The 22,451-nt window shown below is 38.4% G+C and overlaps 2 protein-coding genes across 2 annotated transcripts; one reads left to right on the top strand and one right to left on the bottom strand.

Annotated features, from left to right (window-relative positions):
• Positions 1-322: 322 nt before the first annotated feature.
• On the bottom strand, positions 323-2,267 carry LOC114472216 (type-4 ice-structuring protein LS-12-like). The gene is made up of 4 exons (XM_028461402.1): positions 2,180-2,267; positions 1,204-1,276; positions 984-1,113; positions 323-713 (listed from the first exon to the last, which is right to left on the bottom strand). Exons 1-4 carry the CDS (start codon positions 2,216-2,218, stop codon positions 500-502), a joined length of 456 nt encoding a protein of 151 aa, XP_028317203.1. The 5' UTR covers positions 2,219-2,267; the 3' UTR covers positions 323-499.
• Positions 2,268-8,405: 6,138 nt separating this feature from the next.
• Positions 8,406-22,350, top strand: lix1l (limb and CNS expressed 1 like). The gene is made up of 6 exons (XM_028461641.1): positions 8,406-9,009; positions 13,232-13,395; positions 15,750-15,890; positions 16,101-16,196; positions 16,608-16,685; positions 19,274-22,350. Exons 1-6 carry the CDS (start codon positions 8,655-8,657, stop codon positions 19,523-19,525), a joined length of 1,086 nt encoding a protein of 361 aa, XP_028317442.1. The 5' UTR covers positions 8,406-8,654; the 3' UTR covers positions 19,526-22,350.
• Positions 22,351-22,451: the final 101 nt, after the last annotated feature.

The raw sequence follows: 22,451 nt of genomic DNA, 5'->3' as shown, positions 1-22,451 counted from the left end.
ATTCATGAGGCACTAACTACTGTTTCATTCCACTAATTTACAAAATGGGATTCTTTAAAATATGTCTTATCACTCATTCATTTCATGATTATGCTTTATAGTTGTAGTTAGATTCAGAAATGAGAGAAAGGGTGTACTTGAGCCAAAAAAGTGCGAACCACTGGACGAAAATGTGAAGAGTGGAACTATGATCAATGAAGTACATTACTTCAATACCTATTCATATGGTTTTAGGGTGTACCTATACACTAAGGTAAAGTACAGTAAACCTCTGTTCAAAGGAGCGTGTCTGAAGTCATTGAAACTCACAACGTGCAACAAATGGTTTGTTGGATGTTTTTATTGGGCTTTGAGACAAATGGCAAAGATTGATGTTAAAAAGCACCAAATAACATATTTTTAAGGCTTGCTGAACAGCCTTCAAACCCTATTAGCTTTTTAAGCTCAGTCCTTGACAGAATACAGCATTGTAGCAGCTGTTTTTTGTTGCATCCTCTTTTCAGTTGGCAATGGCAAGGGTCTGGTCTTTAATCTTCTTCATCAGTTCCTGCATCTGGTTCTGGAAGTTGTCGATCAGGGGCTGGATCTGAGTCTGCACGTTGGCAGCCAGAGGTTGGATCTGCTCCTCCACAGTGGTGGCAGCAGACTTGATCTGTGCCTGAAACTGAGTGACCAGGGGCTCCAGCTGGGTCTTCTTGTCCTCGAGGAAGGTCCTGGTAGAGTAGAGACATGATCAGCCATCACACATGAAAAACATTGGCAGGGTGGACCCACAAGTGGGACACAATTGAATTTTGGTAGCTTTGCAATTGTGTGTAAAATATTAGATGGATATTATGTTTAAAACCCCTAATAATAACAAAAAAATATTTTAAAGCCATTCAAAGTTGCACAGTAGTGTGTTAGATCTCATTTTATTCTTTCATATCTAACTTTTGATCATTTGAATATGTCAGAGGTGGTGTTGAATCTGCATCACTCACTGAGCCTGGTTTGCCAGGTCCTGGTTCTCCATGAATGTTGTCAGCTCCTTGGTCATCTTAGTCTTCAGCTCCTCAAAGTACTGAGTGATGCTCTCCAAATCCATATTTGGGGCATCCTGTGCAAAGCTTCCTGTTGGGTTGTCCAAGAATATTTTTTTTTTTTTTTTTTTTTTTAGAAATCAGCGTTCAGTACAAGTTTGAATAATTGTTTTTGTCCTACCTTGTGCCAAAGCGAGCACGACAACAGCTGCAATGAGGGAGAATTTCATGGTGGCTGATTGGGTGGGTTGGACCTGAAAACAAACAATATTTACTATCTTTTATTTGGTTCAGCAAGTCACGTCTGTAGAATAGATCTTCTCTGATGAAGATCCCTGATGTTTTTCATGGTATTTGTATACGAAGGTTCATTAATGTTTGATCAAATGAGTCACAGGTTGAAAAAAAAATAAAATAAATAAAAAAAATAAAATTTCTAGGAATTTTCTATCCAAGTTGTAGATGAATGTGAGTAAAATAAACAGAAAAGGCCAATGTTACTACACCTAATATCTCATAAACATACTACAGGAAACTGTTTCACTACTGTACTAATGTAATTCTGACAGGAAAAGTAATTTATGTTCTTAATTTACTGTGACTCAGAATACTTTATTTTATTTTTATTTTTTTTGTCATTAAAGCTGTCAACAAGTAAAAACAAAAAAATGCTATAAAAAATCTCTATACAGATACAACGGGATGTGAAACAAAATAAAGCCTATCAAAATAAATGGAAAAAAATAACTTAAATACAAATAATACCCTTAAAGAAAAATTTAATGAAATGAATAATTTCTTGAATATTAATTTAATAATTAGGCCTTGTTGTTACGAGGACACGTGTGAGAAAACATGGTCTTTCTAATCTGTAATCAAACCCACAACTTTTTAGCTCAGTGAGTATAGCATTACATTTAATAAGGAACAGTCTTAGGATTATATTAAACAATTAAAGTTTGTTTTTAAATTTGGTTCAATAGGTGTTAAATTTGCTGCATTAAACACGAGAATAATATATTTAAAGGATAGACCCCAATCCAAAGGAGATAAAGGTAGTTATTACCTGACTGAGATGTTTTTCCCAGTTGAAATGTAATGTAACTATTTATGAAGATGAACAGTTGTTCCCGGTGAAGCAGGTGGAGGTGACTTACCTGTGTGGCTGTAGAGTGTGGACCGGATGGTGCCTTCATGGAGGACTCGCTCTCCTCTTATAGTGCAGCCTAGTACCAGGAGGCGTCCTATCTAACCCTTGCTGCTCCTTCTGCCACCTGGACAAACTGGACCAAAGTCCAACAGTCCCACAGTGCTGACTGTCCAACATCCAGTGCGACGATAAATAGACAGTCAGCTTATCACACTGATTCAATAAAAACATAGGGGAGGCATCATCACCTCGACCCCGGGGGGCAACTGTTCAGCTTCAGATACCATCAAAGATAACAGATGCACATTCTTCATTTGGACTCTCACATGTTAAAGGATGATTCTGTTGCTTAAACTGTTCATTTCTAACTCCAAGGTTATCAATATAAGCTTAATTCTAACCAATTAGTTGTATAATTATAAAAGATCAGATTAAAAGTCATGCTCGGATATTTCTCAACTCGGCCAGTGTTTGTAGCAATAATAATAATAATGATAATAATACATATAATAGCAATAATAACATTAATAATAATAGAAACCTTTTAAGATGGGCACCAGCAGACCTCAGTCAACCTAAACTGTAAAAAGTAGGTGAGAGGAATTTATTTATAGTTATTTATTCAATATTTACTTGGCTGATTATACTTGCATATTCTTGCATTGCTTGAATTTAATCCTTATTTACTATTTTAATCCTTATTCTTGGGTTAATATAATCGTTTGAATAATATGTTCAGGTTTCATTTATTCAAACTGTTCCTCAGGAAATCCACTTTGATCTCCTCAGAAAACTGTCAGTCTTCGTCAAGGGTGTCTGCTGATTGCTTTGATGTTTCCTTTGAAGTTTCCTTGACTTCCGCATAATAATTCCAGCAACATTCTTTTTAAATGATATGTTAAGGTTTACTTTATTCAGACAACTGTTCCTCAGGAAATCCACTTTGCTCTCGTCACGTGTTTCGACTGACAACTGCCAGTCTTCGTCAGAGGAGTCTACTGATGTTTCCTTTGAAGTTTCCATGACTTTTGGCTAATAATACATGTCAGGAGATCCTGAGCGGTTTTCTGAATTAATGAAACCTTAACAATTTATTAAAAAAGAAGACAAGAAGTCATATACGTATATCTTTTGCTGGTGTTTCTTTTCACCTTGTCATAATTTCTACTCTGTGTCACTTCCTGATTCTGATATTTGAATAATGTACCTATCATACCTTTTTTTTTCCTTTTTTTTTAAAATCCCATTGTTTGTTCTTTTTCAATTTTACAGATATTTAGTTGAACAGAGATCATTTCTTGTTATTTTTGGCCTTTTTTTTTTTTTTTAACTAAAACTTTCTGCATTTCTGCAACCTGTATGTCCACACCATGGTTGGATTTGTCTTTATTAGCAGAATACCAATGGTTTCATTATTTCATTGATAAGCACACCTGCAGTGTGACACCTGTGTATGTGGACCTAAACCTTGTACCTTTGGTGTCCATCCATCAGGGTGGATGTTCTGGCTCCTGCTGTATCTTTACAGCTGCTGTAAAGTCATTATTTATCAACTGCACTTCACCGACCCCCTCCAGTCATAAACATTGTGCTGCGTGTTTGGATAAAAACACAAGGAGATTTTAAACAAGAGAAACCTTTATTTTTCTCTTTATCGGTTTTGGAGAAAAACCTCTGTGGTGGAGCTTTGAAAGCAGATCTTTGTTGGGTTTAAATCAGAAGCAGATGTGGGAATGTGCCCTGGATTTTCTCAGAGGAAACAGCTTGGGATGTTTAGGTTTAGGCCTCTTCAAATCTGAAAATATTATTCCTCCTTGATGGCTTGTTAAAAGAAGCTAGTGAAGAAGCAATGTTTGATTGCAGTCAGTGAATCGACATTAAAACAGAAGGATCTTCTTTAATCAAACTGAGGATGAACCTGCAAGAAGTGCCTATGGAAGCCTGTTTACACCAAACCAAAAAAATAGAAAACCACTATGGAAAGTCATAATTATGAATTCGTAAATTCATAACTTTGAGATAGAAAGTCATAATTATGAGAAATAGTTATAATTCTGAAATAGGAACTCATAGTTATGAAGAAATAAAGTAGTATTTATGAGATTGAAAGTCATAATTATAGAGAGAAAGTCACAATTATGAGCTAAAAAGTCACAATTGTGCGAAAGAAAGTCATAATTATGAGAAACAAAGTCATAATTATGACAGAAATTTATAATTATAAAAAATAGTCATTGATATGAGATAGAAAGTCACAATTATGAGAAAATTGTTTTTTATGTAAAGTTGCAAAGAAACATACTGAGCCCTAAAGGGACATGATGGGAAAAAAAAACATACAACAATGTGACAGAATCATTTTGCAGACTTATTTATGTACTTCCACTATTTTCTACACTATATGTACCATGTGTTGAATTCTAAGAACTGAATAAACAGTAAAAATATGTGTTTTTAATGAATTGTTATTAAAAATGTAATTCAGAATAGTAACATTCAGTGTTGGTAGACAAATGCTCAGTTTGTATCTCATAATTATGACTTGCCGTGGTGATTTTACACATTTTATAGTGGCGGAAACGGGCTTCTATAATGTGCTGTTTATTATGTAAATAAAAGTTTAATAAAGTGTGCTGAATAATAATTTTTTCCCCCCCCATTGTTGATTGGTTAGTTCAGTTCTCCTCCTTCTGATTGCACCACACTGAATGACCTGTGGTGTGAACCAACCATCTCACAGGACAAATGACTCATCTTCCTGTTGCTCGTAAGTAAATAAACACTGATTCATGGATGTCCTTATGTGGCAATCAGGCTGCTTTTCTAGTAGAACCAGATGAGGTTGAGTGTTTACGTTGATGCTGAGTCAGCATGATTGATTTAAGACTCTGGTCTTTGGTCTTCTTCCATTCAAGAAGGGTCAAACACACACACACACACACACGCACACACACACACACACACACACACACACACACACACACACACACACACACACACACACACACACACAAATTGAAGCTTTAATTTTCTCTCCAAAAGCTGGTCGTGGAGCTTGATCAAACCTGGCCAGAGTTTCACAGATTCAAAGAAGGATAATCAGCAACTAATTTTCCAACTTTGAATCACACTCCACAGGATGAAGTGCAGACATATTGTAGCTGTTCTCTGCCAGGGGAGAAGAACACATGGCTCAGGTTTCCAGCCTCCATATTATCCCCCTGACTTTCCACTGTTGCCTTCACGTCCCACAAAAACAGTAGTAAACTTCTAAACCACATAAGAGTGTAGAGATACACATGGGAAATTAGCGTAACTAAATGTTATTTGTTTCGCCATAATATAAGTTAAAATGTGAATGAAAGTGTCTATTTGTACAGTTGCCGTACGTATTGGAAGTAGTACATGTACAGTACGTAGCGTGTTAGGGTTAGGTTATAACCCTAGATCGCAACATTTTTTGGGGTTAAGGTTAGGTTTGCGGTTAGGTTTAGTCTTAGTCACGTGACGTAAACTGGCCAATGAGGGGCGCTGCATATGGATAGAATGTCGGTATATTGATACAGCAACCGTACGGGTAGCCACTGCCATTGTGAATAAACTGCTATGTAACTTTGCAATCTGTTGTTTCTTCCAAAGTTTTATCCGTGTAACCTGAGCTATTTCATTAATCAGATTTCTATTCTTTCTAATCCCAGTTTACACTGTATGTTACATCCACTCACAAAAATCGAGGTAGCCTCTTTTAAGATTTATCCTTAAATAATGGCAGTGGCTATCCGTACGATTGCCGTATCAATATACCAACATTCTATCCGTACACAGCGCCCCCATTGTGCCAGTTTAGATCACGTGATAGGCCAGTCATTGGTCAGTTTAGGTCGAGTGACTAATGCTGCGTTCACACCGAATGCGTCTTCTGCGGTACCGGACGCATCTGCCGCACGAAACATACTGCAGGGTCCTCAGGATCAAAAAATGTCCCCATTCACATCCTACGCACGTCTGAAGCGAAGCACAACCCACTAGCGACACATCCAACTCGGTGAGTTTCACTGTCTGCTGAAGCGAGGAGCTGCGCTCCTTTTTCTCCTCATAAGCATAAACCACCAGTGAAAAAAGCCGGTATGATTAGCGGCTAATGCTATCCTACCTCAGTGCCGACTTTCAAAGATGAAAACTACAGAGAGAACTTTAACCTGCTACTACCACCTCCGCTGATTCTCCTCCACGCCAAATCCTTCCTAGTCCGGTCCCGGTTATAAAGGCCGTGTTATCAGCTCCAGGTGGTCACACATAGCTTCTACTCCATGGTTGAATGAGTGGACGTGTTGACGGCCTGATGTCATCGTCAACAAAGACTCTGACTGGCTTTCGTCATGTGAAACAGCCTCAGGAGTTCAATATTTTCAACTTTTACGAATGTGCGGGTGTGCGGATATGTGTAAAATCGGGGGTGCGCTCGCACAGCCAATGCACTTGACGTGTGGATCGAACCGCACTGCCGCACTGGAAAGATTTTGCATCTGGGACGCATCTATCCATTGACTTTGTATGTAATCTGGACGTACGGAAATTTTGTGAAGCATCCGGTGTGAACGCAGTATAAGTCTAAACCTAACTCTAACCCTAACCCTAAAAATTGTTGCGATGTTGGGTTATAACCTAACCCTAACTCTAAACATAATCCTAACCCTAACTCTAAACATAATCCTAATCCTAACCCTAACTATAAACATAATCCTAACCCTAACTCTAAACATAATCCTAACCCTAACCCTAACTCTAAACATAATCCTAACCCTAACTCTAAACATAATCCTAATCCTAACCCTAACTATAAACATAATCCTAACCCTAACTCTAAACATAATCCTAACCCTAACCCTAACTCTAAACATAATCCTAACCCTAACCCTAAGATGCTACGTACTTGTACTTCAGTAACCATAACAATAGCACCGGGGGTTGTCTCTACGGCAACCATACAAACAGACACTTTCTTAAATAATTCTTTGACTATGCTTATGAAAGATATTTCTTTTATTTCCTTATTCTTCATTATCTGTCTCTGGTACGACCCTGGCACTTGATACATTGTAGTTACATGTTGGTTCCAACCTTCACACACACATTGTACAGTGTTTTCACATAAGGTCACTGAGCAGAGCAGAGCTAGACTGCCCTGTGATATAGACTGTATGGCTAAATCATGTTTGTACCAGACTCCACTGTGTATGGGGACGGCCCAGCCCAGAAGATAACTGTGCATGCTTTTTTATTATTATTATTATTTTTTAACTTTTGAACAGGTACAAAAACAAAGACCAAATGTCATCAATCCTTGAAGCTGAGACAAAAAAAAAAAAAAAAAAAAAAAAAACATATTTACAATACTAGCATAACCTAACATTCATGCTTTTGGGCTATGGGAGGAAGAAGAAAACCAATGCAAACACGAAGAGAACATGCACATTTCACCCTGAAAGTTCCTACTTCCCCTTACATTCTCTAACTTAGGACTCAAGGCCTCCACTCTGTGACGTAGAGGCACAACTTCCTATGTGATAACTAAGTAAATAAAAAAAAGAAGAAGTTGTGTGAATTGTTAAATTGGGAAATTAATTAGGCTTATGTAAAAACAATGTAAGGAATAGAATATGTTATTCTTAGTGGGGCTGTATTATGTACAGTATAACATCCTCACTATTGTTTTCCATGTACTTAATTCTTACAGTCCAATAACTCGTCCACCAAATTTAGTTTTAGTATGCAAGGGAACCGTGGCAAGATTTATTCCCAATATAAATGTGGTGGGTGAAAGTAACTAGTAACTTTTATTTTGAGTACTATTTGATCGAGTTACTTTTTACTTGTATTTGAGTATTTTACGCATGATTTACTTGTACAATACTTCTACTTGAGTAGAAGTACTCTGCCCCTGTTATATTCAGGCATTTTTGTAAGTTTAGTGGTTATTGATTAATTGGCAAAATTAAATTGGAATTTTTTCCCATTCAAATCTATAGGAACAGTGAACATAGCGCTGCCTGCCGTTAGTCCTTATAATACAGTTTATTGTATTAATAATATTGACCCCGAGGGGTTTTACTTACTCTATTTTCTTAAGGAAATGCAGTTCGTCAAGGTAATATAATTGTCAATCTTATTACGTATGTTTAGCAGGTAAATGTTACTCATACATAGTGGGACCATTTCTCTGCTCTCTATAGTGACTGGCAGAGTGCGGGGTGTCCGTGAACGCATCACAGGACTGACACCCCTACAGTCTAATCACAGGATGTGGAGCCACTGGAGCGGCGCTGTTTGCTGTTGGTTGACCTCCGGATAACTGACGGAAACCAGCCGACCTGTTCGTCCAGCTCCCGGCTCTCCTGTCCAGCTGTAGCCGTCGTGCTTCCGCTGGGTACCGCTCTGACCGGAGCCGGACCGCGCAGACGTTACCTGGGGCCCGGGGGACAATGGACTCTAACATGCTACAGGACGGTGTCCGCCCTCAGAGGCTGCAGCCGGGGATCGGCTTCGGCTCGGGACCGACCGGGACGCTTCGTTCGTCTCTCCGACCCGGAGTGACGGTGCCCATTGCTCCGCTGCTGCCCTCGCCGGCCTCTCTGTGTGCTTCCTCGGGGCCTCCTCCGCCGCTGCCCCCGCTGCAGCTCCACAGCCTGTACGGAGGGATGGTGGGAGCCGGGCTGGGGCCAGGGTTCGGACCCGGGCTGAGCGGACACTGTAACCCGGGGAACCCCGCGGTGCTGAAGGAGGCGGTGGAGGCGGTGGTCCGCAGCTTCGCCAAACACACACAGGGTTATGGCAGAGGTAAATATTAATAATTGAAAAAACCCAATAACCATATCGTCTACATTATGTTTTCTTATCTGTAGAATAACCATACATCTACTGGTCCAGTTCACTAACTCTACTGGTATAAAGTTTCAGTCTGACCTGCACATTTTGGTACAAAAACTTTTTTTTCCTCTTTTTTTTCCACATTTTCGCCACAATAGAAACTTTAATTATTTATTTATTTATTTTTAACCAGTTATCAACACTTTATTCCCATACCCTTTGTTCCTTTTATTTATTCATACAATCAAAGTTTTCCTTTGATGCACAAACTCAAAGGATTAACAACCTCAATTCAAAGGGATTACATTAGGGAACAATGAGCTATTAGACCTATAAGTAAGGCTGAACAGTCTTATTAGACATGGGGGTGTTATGTAAACCGTGAAAACTATACACAATTATTGAGGAACAAAAGAGCACAGTGGGATGAATGTTAAGGCCAAGTTGGGGGTACAAGTCCATGTTACACCCCCTGGGAACTGGGACACTGTGTGTGTGTGTGTGGTGGTACTACTTGATGCATATTTACACATAGACTTTCTGTGAGCCATGGAACTTTTAATGCAGTGGTTCTCAAACTGGGGTCCAAGCTGTAATTCAAGGGTTCATTAAGTGTATAACTAACTACTTATGGGGATCAACGCACATATGCAACAAATATACTTCACATGACCAGCAGTACTTCATTTTATTTTATTTTAAAATACAGGCGCACATGTTTTGTTTATTGGGAATACATTAAACACATCTTATGCCATATACTCTTTAAGTTGATTTATACTAGAAAGATCTTGAGTATTCAGGTTTTAACGTTTAAAGGATACGGTACTTAGGGCTACAAATGGCAGTAAATTGTGTTTAATTGACATAAGGATTATGAAAGGATCTTTGGAAGGTTTTCTCCCCAAATTTTTGAAAAGCCCCTGATCTAATGTATTGTTCTGCAGCATTATCAGATAAACAAACAAAAACACTGGCTTATTAGTATCTTTATACAGTTCCCCAAATGCAGACTGTTTATACCAAACCGTTGTTGTCCGTAGACGTTTAACTTATAATGCGTTCCAGGCACCTTGGAACTCGGCAATTCCGAGTTTAAAAATCCTATCTCCAACTTTTTGAGATATTTTGCAGCATGTCGATATACCTCAAACATGGCTGACTGGAATAGTATTTATAGTAAACACATTGTATGTGTGACTACAATGGTGATCATACAGAATATATATATTTTTTTTCTTCTGTATGTAGCACATTTCAGCAACAAGGCATTCAATATGGTCCACGTAAGGCATTAAAACAAAGAAAAACAAGATGAAAATGAAAAAAATCTCGTTAAGTAATTAAAAATGAAATAAAAATAAGCACATTAAAATCTCAAAAAATCAAAAGGACATGACACGAATAAAATACAGCCTGCATTACTGTGTTCCATTTTAGCGGTAAGTAAAGTGTAAACTTACATAATGTTTTAGGCATTAAACTTGTTTTTAATCAATGTGTTTAGTTCTGACGTGGTTCTGCACGAGTGCCCTGTTGCTGTGGGACGTCAGATAGCTGATTCTCAAAGAAGTCGGCATACTTTTTTTTTCCTTCTAACTTTATCGAGTGGGAGCTTCGACAGGTGGTGTTCCAAAGTCATTTTTTCAAAATCCTGAGTTCCGAGTTGCCTGGAACGCAACATCATTCTGAGTACATTGAACACAGTGTTGTGTGTTTGCTTATGTTAGTCGGGGAAGTGTTCGGGTAAATTCAGAGATCGATGAAGATGTAGGTGACATCATACACTTCTTCTTCTTCTTCTTCTTCTTCTTCTTCTTCTTCTTCTTCTTCTTCTTCTTCTTCTTCTTCTTCTTCTTCTTCTTCTTCTTCTTCTTCTTCTTCTTCTTCTTCTTCTTCTTCTTCTTCTTCTTCTTCTTCTTCTTCTTCTTCTTAGTGACTGGTCTATAAAAAGTTGACAGTCAATTTAGAAAACTACATGTTATTTTTCTTAATTTAAGGGTAAGAGTGGAGAAAACTCAGACATCCTCCCGTCTTTTTACTTTTCAATCAGAGCTTTACCTCGTGGATCATCTTTCTGATATATTTGTCTTGTAAATATGAGATTAACTCAACCATCTCGCTACAGAACAAGCCCACAGACATAAATATAGATAATCTCAACCTGAACAAACGCTGTAAAATCCCCACTCCTGTGTCAGTTGGAGTTAATGTAAGTATTAGTATCCCTCTGCTGTGCTAATAGGATTTATTTCCTAAAGATTGGCCCCGACATGCTCTGGCTAACGGCCTCATCCCTACATCCTGATTAGACCTCACAGCATTGGCTGCATAAAGACAATTTAATCAGGCATTTGCACTTAAAAAAATCTACAACTCCTGATGTTACTCACGCTTACCTTTAGGGATCCTTTTCCTACTAACAGTGGTTTGTTTCTTTACTCTTGGCTGTGTCCTAGTTTTAGTCTTTGATAAATATGTATTTTGAAGCCCACTTCAGTTGACTAAATCTATGCAGGTAACTTCAACCTTTAATATTTATTTATTTTTTCATTGGATCCCCATTACCTTCCACCGTGGTGGTTGCTAATCTTCTTGGGGTCTATATATATATATATATATATATATATATATATATATATATATATATATATATATATATAAAATCAACATTCTAGTACATGTAAGAACAGAAAAACATTTAAGACAGTTAAAAATATACAGAAACATTACATAAAAAGGCACATTAAGACACATTTTCATTACACCAATAAATGAATTAAAAAAATACATGATATATGGGTAAAAATATGATTTTTAAAGCATTTTTGAATATGCGTAAACTTCTGATTGGCTCATTTACCATCATGTCCTTTTCACTCTTACTTGCCTATTGTAAAATTAGCAACTACATGGGCAAACTCAGAGTCTTCATGAGCATTTACGTCTGTTTTCTCCTTTTATTTTATGATGAAAACAAATATAGTCATCCTGCTTTTATTTATTGTACATGTGATTAGCTTTATGAAACCGCGCCACCAACAAATATTTGAGGCCGAATTTTAAATCTTTGATTTGATTAAAAAACCCACATACACCATACAGTTGTGGAAAAAGTCAGATTCTTTTCGTAACATCCTAAAGCCATGGGCAGACTGTACGTAAACAGTTTCTTGGCAAAGATTGATGCACGGGGATCCTTCCCCCACTGCTTCCTGCCTCCGCACACTCTTCTTACCAATATCACTGAGAAAACTCCTTGCTGGCACTTTTTTTCGTTATAATCTTAAATATTGTCTTTGGTTTGTTGTAACTTTTAAGGGAATAGATTTAATGTTTTGTACACTAAACTGTCTTTTATGCCATGTTAGTTTAAAAACACAGTGTTGGCTTGTGATCACCCTTTTGTAACATGAAGTCTCTCCCACAGACTTGATGTTTCTGTGTGGATTTGTGCTGTCTGTTCTGTTAATCCCAGAATGACTTGATGTTGAGATCATTGCTCTGTAGGGGTTTTTTTAACCATCTGCTCTAGGACTGAGGATTGTGTTTTTTACTTCTGTGGTTTTTTCTGTTTGGACTCGTCGTCTTTGCGTGACTCTTTGACCTGTTGATGTTTCCTCGATGTGAAAAGATAGAAACTTTTCACACAGTCAGGAACTACTTTTTGGCACTTTTTTTTTTCCCCCAAGTCCATAAATTGTTTGTTTATGACTACGATCAGTGTGTCGGCTGTTTAAGGGTTGGAGCAGGAAAAAAAACCCCTCTTGGCTCCGATGTTGGGGGATTTATGTGTAATGAACCTTCTAGAGGGCCGCAGCCAGGAAACACACAGATCCCATTCCAGACTGGTTTCAAAGCCGGAGCTGTATTAGGAGTCAAATATTGCAGAATAATGTTGGCTTCTCGCACATCTCCCTCTGGATCTGAAGTCAAATAATTATTTATGACTCTGAGGGATGTTTTTCCTGCTTTCTTTCTGTTGTTGAATGGACCTCACTGTTTTTGTTGAAGCAGCTTTTTTGTGGTGATGCAGAATTTCCTTTAAGTGTTTTCAGGAAAATCTGACTTTATCTTTGACTTTTTTCCATGTTGCTCTTTATTAATATAAACATGTAAATATTACCATAAGTAAAGGAACAATATGAAGCACCAGTGTCTCAATGGGCTTTATTTTCCTTTGTGTGTGCAGTAAATGTGGTGGAAGCCTTGCAGGAGTTTTGGCAGATGAAGCTGACGAGAGGAGCTGATCTTCGGAACGGGGCGCTGGTTGTGTACGAAATGGTCCCGTCCAACAGCCCTCCTTATGTGTGCTATGTCAGCCTTCCAGGAGGAAGTTGCTTTGGCAGTTTCCAGGTACCGTATCTGGACGTTCTTTGTTTTTGTTACTGTTTTGTGAACCTTTATTCTGAAAAAGAGGTTTCGAACATGCAGTGTAATCATCGTTTTGGATGGCTTTGACAAAGCTTGACTGAAGGTTTACAAAAATATAATATTGTGTACAGTATTTTTTAATTTTTTAAGCATCAAACATCTTCATTACCTCTAAAGATCCACTGTGCAGGTATCCATCTTTGTTTTCCCTGCTTATCCTAATGAAGGATGTCTGGATTTGCAGCCTATCATAGCTTGCATGCAGGTAAAGTCAAGGATAGGTCGGCAATATTTTCCAGGGGAGACAACCACACACCCATTGAATGTTACAGTTTGGAACATTTGGACCTATAGTTAACTCCACTAAGGAAGTAATATTTTAATCTGCATTTGTTTGTCTGTTCGCAGGATTACATCCAAAGTACAGAATGGATTTTGACAAAATGTTAACCAAAGATAGACCTTATGCCATGAAAGGTTCCATTAAACTTTGGAGGGGAATCAGATCAATATACTGATTCTGGTCAAAAAATCCTATCTTACATCATTGGTGGAATTAAAAAAAATATTTTCTCGGTTTGTTATTGACCGATCTTTATGGAATTTGACCCAGTTATGTCGAGTTGGTGTCTTGATTACTCCAAGTTTCAGCCAGGTCCAATCCGGATTTCACATTTGATTACGATTTTTCGGAAACAATGGGTTTGCGCATACATTTAGACCTACTGTAGCATTATTAATAGGGGTAGAACTTTCTTCCAAGCCTTTTAAGTGTGAATGATCATGGTACCAAAATCAGGATCACTGAACACTAGTCTAGATAACTGCCATCATCTGGCAGAGGATATTTGGCGAACGTTTGCACTCTCTGACTGCTCTTGTTAGTACTGAGTTGGAAAGGTGTGCAATCTTTTAACTCAAATAGGAGAAAGATTTGGAGTCTTTTGGTGTTTGGTCTAATAGGATGAAGTGGAGAAATGCATACTTACGTTTATTTCAAACAATTTTAGTGAAAATTGTATGCTTAAATTAAACAAAAGGAAACCTATCCATTCATTTCACACATGCATACAAAAATAAAAAAAGACCACATTCATGTAATTACGTTCAGTGTTCAATCATACCTACCATAGTAGCCGACTTCAGGTCTCTTAAGACTGGGAAACACTGTGCGATTTTTTTTTTTTATCGTATTCAGCTCCAGCTTCAACTGTGCGACTCATGTGCAGAACGTGCGCAGCTCACGATGCATGTTCTCACACTGTACGGACCGACACTCTGACAAGATCTGACTGCTCACACTGTACATCTACACACGACACGTTGTGGTCTTGTTTCCGGAAATGCAACGTACAAATTAAAAGAAGAAGAAGAACTCTGAAGCGTCGCCATTAAAACAGACGAAGAAGAAGAACCTGGAAGTGGAGAGACACTCGCAAATATCCGCAAAAAGAGCTTTAAAAAAGAAAAGACAACGATGTGATGGACCAGGAACTAGCTGGACAGACGTGGGCAGTACGGTCTGTCAATTCTACAACGATCCTACGGTGTTCGTGCATGCGTAGTGTGAGAGTTTAAGGTAAGCCGGTTCTTGGCACTGCTTCAACAGTGCGATACCCTCACGAGGAGCAAACATATTTGATTTTCTTACGACCACACGATTGCTGATCAGGAGCTGGTCGTCAGGTGTTGATCACTTCTCGTGACCCCATGTATACTATACGATGCACGACACACGGTCTAGCAGAGACTCGCACGATCCCAAAAAAAAATGGACGCACGAGTCGTAAATCAGCTCAAAATGAGCGAAAAATCGCACAGTGTATGCCTGCCTTTATGTTATTTATCTGATTTCTGAGAAGGATTTCTCTGAAAGGACCAATGTGGCCTCTGTCAAACTCACCTAACGACTAATGTAATGAATGTCTTAAATTGAAACTGTAAAACTGATTTCAAAGAGCTTAAAATGCAGCTGTGCTAGCCTTTATGTCCAGATGTCTCTCATTTGACCCATTTTTGGACTCTCAGTACCACTGTGCGCTTTTTCAGTGTAAAAGCTGCTCATAGAGCATCTGTTCACCTCCTTGCTTTGATGGATACATGATACATTCTGACCCATTGAACCTAACTGTTTCAGTTCAGGACCAAATGCTTTCTCTGTCTCTGCAGCCTGTTTGCAGAATGTTTGCCACCTCTTCTTTTCATTGATTCAAATTAACCCAACAAACATCGTTTTTGGACTGTGGAATGAAGCTAGAGTGCAAAGTACCCATATGTCATTGTTTAATTTCATTTTATGTTGTAACATAGGCTTGGTTTCTTTCTGTGTTCCATAGTTCTGTCCCACCAAGGCAGAAGCCAGGCGCAGCGCCGCCAAGATCGCCCTCATGAACTCCGTTTTCAACGAGCACCCCTCTCGTCGAATCACAGACGACTTTATTGAGAAGAGTGTGAATGAAGCTCTTGCCTCCTTCAATGTGAGTTAACACACCAGCGGCCAAACGGGAAGTGGTCTAGATTTGTTGTCGTAAAACGAGATGAATGTTGTGATGCTGCTAAATTAGGATCTTTGTGTTGGAAGCAGCTGTTTTACTGTTTTTTAGAGCTTGTCCATAGTACATTAAACTTAAAATGTATAGAAAAGTACACGGCCTCAGTTATGTGTGTGGCTGTTGTTGTTCACACAGGGGAACAGAGAAGAAGCTGACAATCCAAACACTGGCATTGGGGCTTTTCGTTTCATGCTTGAATCCAACAAAGGAAAGTCCATGCTTGAGTTTCAGGTATGTGTAATCTCCATATGTCCAAGCTGCCGTTGATTTGTCCTTTTACTTTATTTATTTCTGTTGGTAGAGTTGGATTCTGGGTAGTTTCCAGATAGTGTGTGAATATAATATATAAGTGTATGTTGCAAACAAACAAACAAAGCAAAACTGGTAATGTTAAAAATACGTTTAATGCAGACAACAGGTGACCCCTTTCTTTTGTTGAATCCACATATTTAACATTTATACCTACAAGAAGAATGTTAAACTAAGAATGTGTACATGAGGGATTTGTACAGGGAATAAAGTTACAGTGTCTTATTGTCATGGCTTAAATTTAAACCTAATTAAGTCATAGCACAACTCTTTAAAACTGTTGGGGATTCATAACAGGAAGTTTAAAGGTGATGTTTGTCTTTTGTTTCTCAGGAGCTGATGACTGTGTTTCAGCTGCTGCACTGGAACGGCAGTCTCAAAGCCATGAGAGAGCGACAGTGTTCCCGACAGGTACTGTTTTTTATTAAACCAGCAGGTCTATAGAAGTTCCCAGTCATCCAGTTCAGTAAAGAAAACTGAACTTGCTTTGACATTTTTTTTCCTTTTGTGACACTTCAACTCTTCCCTTACACGTGGTGCACACATGAAGATAATCAGGCTGTTTTTGTCCTACTTTTCCCCCTTCCTGACCAAGGATGGCAAACGCCACATTATTTGACTTACCGTCTGAAGTGTAAATTTGTCCCGATAACAATCGTAGATATTAAACCTGCCCAATATTTATGACCAAAACTCTTCTTGTGTGGGGAATGCCGATGACTCTTGACTCATGACCCCGTGGTTTGTGACGTGGACCTGAATGTAGCCAATCAATGCTACATTCCAGGCAACTCAGAATTTGACATTTGAGATTATGATCTCCGAGTTCAACTGTGTTCAGCGACAGAACGTCGAAATATTTCAGACATGGCTGACTGGCATAATATTTGAATTTCACGCCCAACTTTACAGAGTAGGAGCTCTGACTTCAGGTGCTGTTCCAAGTCACTTTTTCAAGTAGGAGGGCGGAAAATCCTGAGTTCCGAGTTTTAAGTTAACTGCACTTAAATGGCCTCAACAGTTACTGGAACTCCAGTAAATTGATGGAATGAATGGTTGAGTATCATGGATGTGCAACCAACAAGTTCTCAGCAGCCATGTGATGCTATCCTGTCTGAACACGCTAATGCCATGTAATATCATTTAGAAAACCAGATTAAAGTAGGAGCACAAAGGGAAAACCCCCAAAGGAAGTGTCTCACCATAACTGGTAGCAAACGTTTTGAGGGCATTCTGTTGCCACCAATGGTTGAATCTTGCGTGTATATTATTCGCTTGTATGGTTTGCTTTGGGCCTTAATGGAGTTTTTTTTTATTGAACATAATGCAGCAGACAAACCAGCACAAACAAAATAGTTAAACGGATTAAAGGAGTAACAAGAGGCAGATGGACAACATTAGGACAAGAAAAACGAATTGGCACAGAAGAAGGAAGCACACACATGCACAAGACTGAGGTAAATGTAGCAAGACACTCAATCATGGAGAAGGAATACAATGAGGAAGCAGATGGAGACAAAATGAAAAAAACAACAACTTGGCAACAATCTTCACATAAAAACCACTTTAATCAGATACTTTTTTCCACTTAGTTTTTATTTTATTTTTCAAGTTGCAACAGGTCGTACAAGATACAACAAATGTAAAGGGCACAAATGGAAAGAGAGCTATATTTAAATTAGTGACAGTAATCAATAGTTCATGCTGTACCTATTCTTTCTACTTGGTTCATTCTCTCTATATGTTGTAAAGGGATTTGAACTCTATTTCTGCCATTTTATTAGCACAGTGAGATTTTTGTATCGTCTCATGAATGTGACCTAAATTTAACCTTTTTATTTCTTGTGAATCTATGTGTATATAGTAACTTGATGGGTACTCTGTTGTTAGAAAGATTTGATTCACTGTACCGATGGTGTTTAGTTGCCAAAGTAATTTTAATGTGTGTAATTATCCATTGTATCCAAAATGAGAAAGTAGTCTTCCCTGGCGAAAGTTGGATAGCATATGTTTTAAAGAATTATATGTATTTAAATGGAGACATACAATTACAGACCGACAATGGAAAGGGAGACATGCAGAGTTCTTGAGAGATTTCACGAGATTTTTAACTTGTTTTTGTTTCTGGTAGAAACAAGAGACAACTTGACATTTAACGCCTCATCCAAGAGTATTCATGACTAGTTGAAAGTCTGGGATTTTTACAGTAAGGTTAGATAGCCTTGGTTATTCTCTTATGTGTCTCATCAGCAGACATAAGAAGCCATGGTATGAGTTGATTCGGGCAGATTGTTGTTAAATTGTCTCGTGTGTGAAGAAAGGAGATTATTGCTGCATTCGATTGCACTCGGAACCTAGAAAGATCCGGGTCGTCAATTACGAACTCCGAGGTAAAAGCGTTTCATTCAGTAAGCTCAGAAAACATGACTGGCCACACTAAACTGATGTTTTTGATATATTTTCGAGGAATTAAAATGCCTTCTGGGGAAATGTATATCAGCTCCTTGAGGGTGAAAGAGAGAGAGAAACCTCATACACTCTATTTATGACTTGAACGCACCAGCGAGCGGAATCCTGCACGTGTGATTGAACCATAGAAGAACCAAAGAACGCATTGAACTATACGCCATCACTACTTACACAGAGCGGCGTTCAAATGAACAGAGTGGGAATGGAAAGTTTTTCTACACTTTTAGTAACACAAATGCCACATAAAAGTAAAAGTTGAGGAGAAAGTGACTGTTTACCTCTCACGGTGTGAGCTGCCATTTTGCTAAAACGTCATTCCGATCGACTCGGGCTGCTTGGATCCTGCCCGAGTTTACGCGTCGCGGTCCCGAGCTCAAAGGGCTGTTTTTTTTGCACTTTTCCGATTTGTTGTGTTGGATTTATCCTGATTCCGAGTGCAATGGAATGCAGCATATATCTCAACCTCTGTTCCTTTCTGTTTTTCAACCCCCTCTCTGACCAGCTGTTTCTCTGATCTCACTGAATTTTAGGAGGTCTTGGCTCACTACTCCCATCGGGCTCTGGATGACGACATGCGCACTCAGATGGCCGCTGACTGGGTGAACCGAGAGCAGAGCGTGGCGGCAACTATCGCACAGGAGCTGGCCTCTACAGAGCGGGAGCTGGAGGACGCCCGGCTGGCAGGCAGAGAACTGCGCTTCCACAAGGAGAAAAAAGACATCCTGATGCTCGCTGTGGGTCAACTCAACGCAGCCAACGCCGCTACTCTGCCATCCCACTAAACTCTGCTTCTTCACCTTTTCTAAAATCAGTTTGTAGATGGAGAAGATACTCCATCTGTCAGGATTTAGCCCTCAGTATTGACAGCCATTCATAAAGCAAACAGACTAATTGCTACTAGTTGTTAACCCTTTGGTGCCTGGTGACCACAGAGTATCAGTCCCTTTTAAAGTAGATCCAACCTGACTGGGTTTATACTCATTTGATATCTTTTTCTTATCTGCATTTCATCAAAATTGACGTCCACAAACGAAGCCTTCAGCATGAATGTAGACGGCGGACATAAACATGACTCATCAAACCAAATATTAATTAATGAAGTGTTTTAAGGCTGAGTGTGTGTGAGTTAAATGGAGGGTATGATTTTTAAACTAACATAAACGTAACATTTACATTTTGCCACAGAAAAATTCAACACAGCGTAAAACGAACAAGGTATTGTACTTAGACTGTTTAATACCAGAGTTCCCAGTTTAAATGAAAACGGCTGGTATTCAGTGAAAGAACGGCACCCTTTAATGACTTCAGGCTTTCAAAGTACCTGCAGGTCTGCTCATGATTTCAGAACAATGTAAGCAAAGGACCTGTGAGGTTCTCACATTTAGTTTTTCGTCCTCATTGTTGCTGTGACCCAGATGCGATTCAAATGTATATTTTTAGCCTCTTTTGGAACTCCAGGACCTGCAATGTGGTTGAAATCAAACTTTTATTCCTGATCCAAGCTGTGTTGGTCATGTGCTTCAGATGAAGGACTTTAAAACTGTTTACGTTTGGAGTGGAATCAAAAAATGAAGGCCAGCAAAAGTTTCCACAGCGATTTCTTTAATCTTTCCTTCTTTTCCATACAGAGCTGTTATAGCTGTATAACGCTTCAATGTCATGCTTTTATAGTTCATACAGATGAACTTATTGCCTGTTTGTGAGCATTGGGATGTCCTGGTTTAGAGAGAAATGTTGACAGCTTGTTGAAAAGAAGTGAGCCGAAAGCAATCATTGTTGTCTTTGAAGGTCAGACTGTAAACAACTGCTAGGTGTTACCGTACATACACTTAGGAAAGGGCAAAAAAAAAAGATGGCAGACTGATGATTGAACAAACACCATCTTTATTTGGCTGTAACTTTGTGTCTTTCTTTGGGAACTTTGTGCCTCCTTGTGCCAGGCGCAGGTAATGCTGTCTTTAAAGTGTCAATGCGTTGAGTTTCCTGTATTTTACATTTAATGCTTCATACATTGGAGTTTGATTCTGTCTAGACCAGGGATGTCAAACTCATTTTAGTTCAGGGGCCATATATGGACCAGTTTGATCCCATGTGGGCCACAGATTTTAGGTGAAGAAGAAAAAAGAACAATTTTAACATTGTTGTGTCTTAGTTTTCATTATCAGTCCCTGCAGGACCTTCACTTCAGAACTTCTCTATTTTGAAAGCAATTTTTGTGTAATTTAGAGAAATCTAGTCGAATTGTTTGTGAGAAGGTGCAAGATTTATGGAAAAATTGAGTTCTTTCCACATCTTACAATTGAAAATGACTGCATTCTAGTAATGTGTGTGGCAAAACTGCGAGCCCCTAAATATTTAGTGGAATTTCACAAAAATTGTGAATGAGATATCTACAACTGAAATATTAGGTAATTTACACAATAATTATTTTCTCATTTTTACCATCTCCTGTAGGCCGAATTGGATGCTCTAAAGGTCCAGATTTGCCACCCCCCCCCGGGCCTTGAGTTTGACACAAGTGGTCTAGACTACGTTAGCTTCAGGTGTTCAGTTATTAACGCGTCTAGAATTCAAATGTAGATGAGATCATGTAAAGATGGTAATGTAATATTCTTTTGGTCAGGCTGTGTAACCTAAAGTCAACATTTATTTTATTGTAGAGATTTGCTCTTTATGAAATATTTCAGTTATATATCATTTTCATAATGTACCCATTAGTCTTTGTTTAACTCATTAAGATCTTTGCCTTACTTGTACCTGCCCTTTTGCGTTAGTTTGCAGTGTTTACCTCAGCTTTTGGTGCGAGAAGGATTTTTTTTTTGTAACCACAATCTCTCTAAAGTTGCCGTTGCCATTGATGTAAAAGCTCAAACCTGTTACTGTCATTGTGTGAAAAGATGTAATATATGTTTGCGTTTTGGTAATAATGGTTTTTTTTATTTTTTTGGTTGGTGAGACATGTTCTGCGTCATTCTGTTACAAACTGAATTAATGAGCAGAAATATTTCTGTATTTGCCAAAAATTGACATCGGATGAAAAAGCAAAATTAGCATTGAGCTGCAGTCATGCATGTTATGAGGGTTTCAGAAAGTGGCTGATGACACAGCCCTGAGGTGCTCCCACAAGCTATAACTTCCGGGTTAGAAAGTGAACTGAAATCCTGAATGCTTTTTTTTTTTTTTTAAAGAATGAAGTATATTCAGGTAAAACTCAAGTATTCCAATAGGTCATGTATTGTGTATTTTTGCCTTTTTCTTTTACATTACCTGAATGTGTTTTTTTAAATTTGTTACGACAAGCCATTTTCCTGAAAATCTTTATTTCAAACATGCCATTTATTAATGATTGTGTGATTTGTTTTTAAAACTTTTTTTTTTTTTTTTTTTAACGAAAAGTAATTTTTTCGTGTTTTGGACTTTGTGCATGATTTGTTAAGGAAAAAAGTGTTTTTTTTTTAATATTTGAAGTTTACTTTTACAAACGCTATTGGTATATAAAGGGGTTTCTGGAATCCCCTGTTCATGTATTTTCTATGCACATTTTGTATCCCATGTTTATACTTTCTTAGATTTATATGTCTATGTATTAAATACAAATATTGAATTACTTATGTCTGGCTTTTTTGTGTGTGTGCAGCAGCTGCCACTTTCTGATAAAACATTTCTCAAGAGAAACAAATAAAGAGACCTGAACCATTGAACTCTTAA

This window comes from Gouania willdenowi, chromosome 11, assembly GCF_900634775.1.
Source record: "Gouania willdenowi chromosome 11, fGouWil2.1, whole genome shotgun sequence".
In the NCBI taxonomy this organism is placed as follows: Eukaryota; Metazoa; Chordata; class Actinopteri; order Blenniiformes; family Gobiesocidae; genus Gouania; species Gouania willdenowi.
This window is presented reverse-complemented; position numbering and strand designations above follow the sequence as displayed.

Coding starts and splice junctions, on each gene's coding strand:
- lix1l (XM_028461641.1), top strand. CDS start 8,655: ATGGACTCTAACATGCTACAGGACGGTGTCCGCCCTCAGAGGCTGCAG. Junction 13,396..15,749: donor GTTGCTTTGGCAGTTTCCAG/GTACCGTATCTG, acceptor TGTGTTCCATAG/TTCTGTCCCACCAAGGCAGA. Junction 15,891..16,100: donor AAGCTCTTGCCTCCTTCAAT/GTGAGTTAACAC, acceptor TTGTTCACACAG/GGGAACAGAGAAGAAGCTGA.
- LOC114472216 (XM_028461402.1), bottom strand. CDS start 2,218: ATGAAGGCACCATCCGGTCCACACTCTACAGCCACACAG. Junction 1,277..2,179: donor CACACTCTACAGCCACACAG/GTAAGTCACCTC, acceptor GTTTGTTTTCAG/GTCCAACCCACCCAATCAGC. Junction 1,114..1,203: donor CGTGCTCGCTTTGGCACAAG/GTAGGACAAAAA, acceptor ACAACCCAACAG/GAAGCTTTGCACAGGATGCC.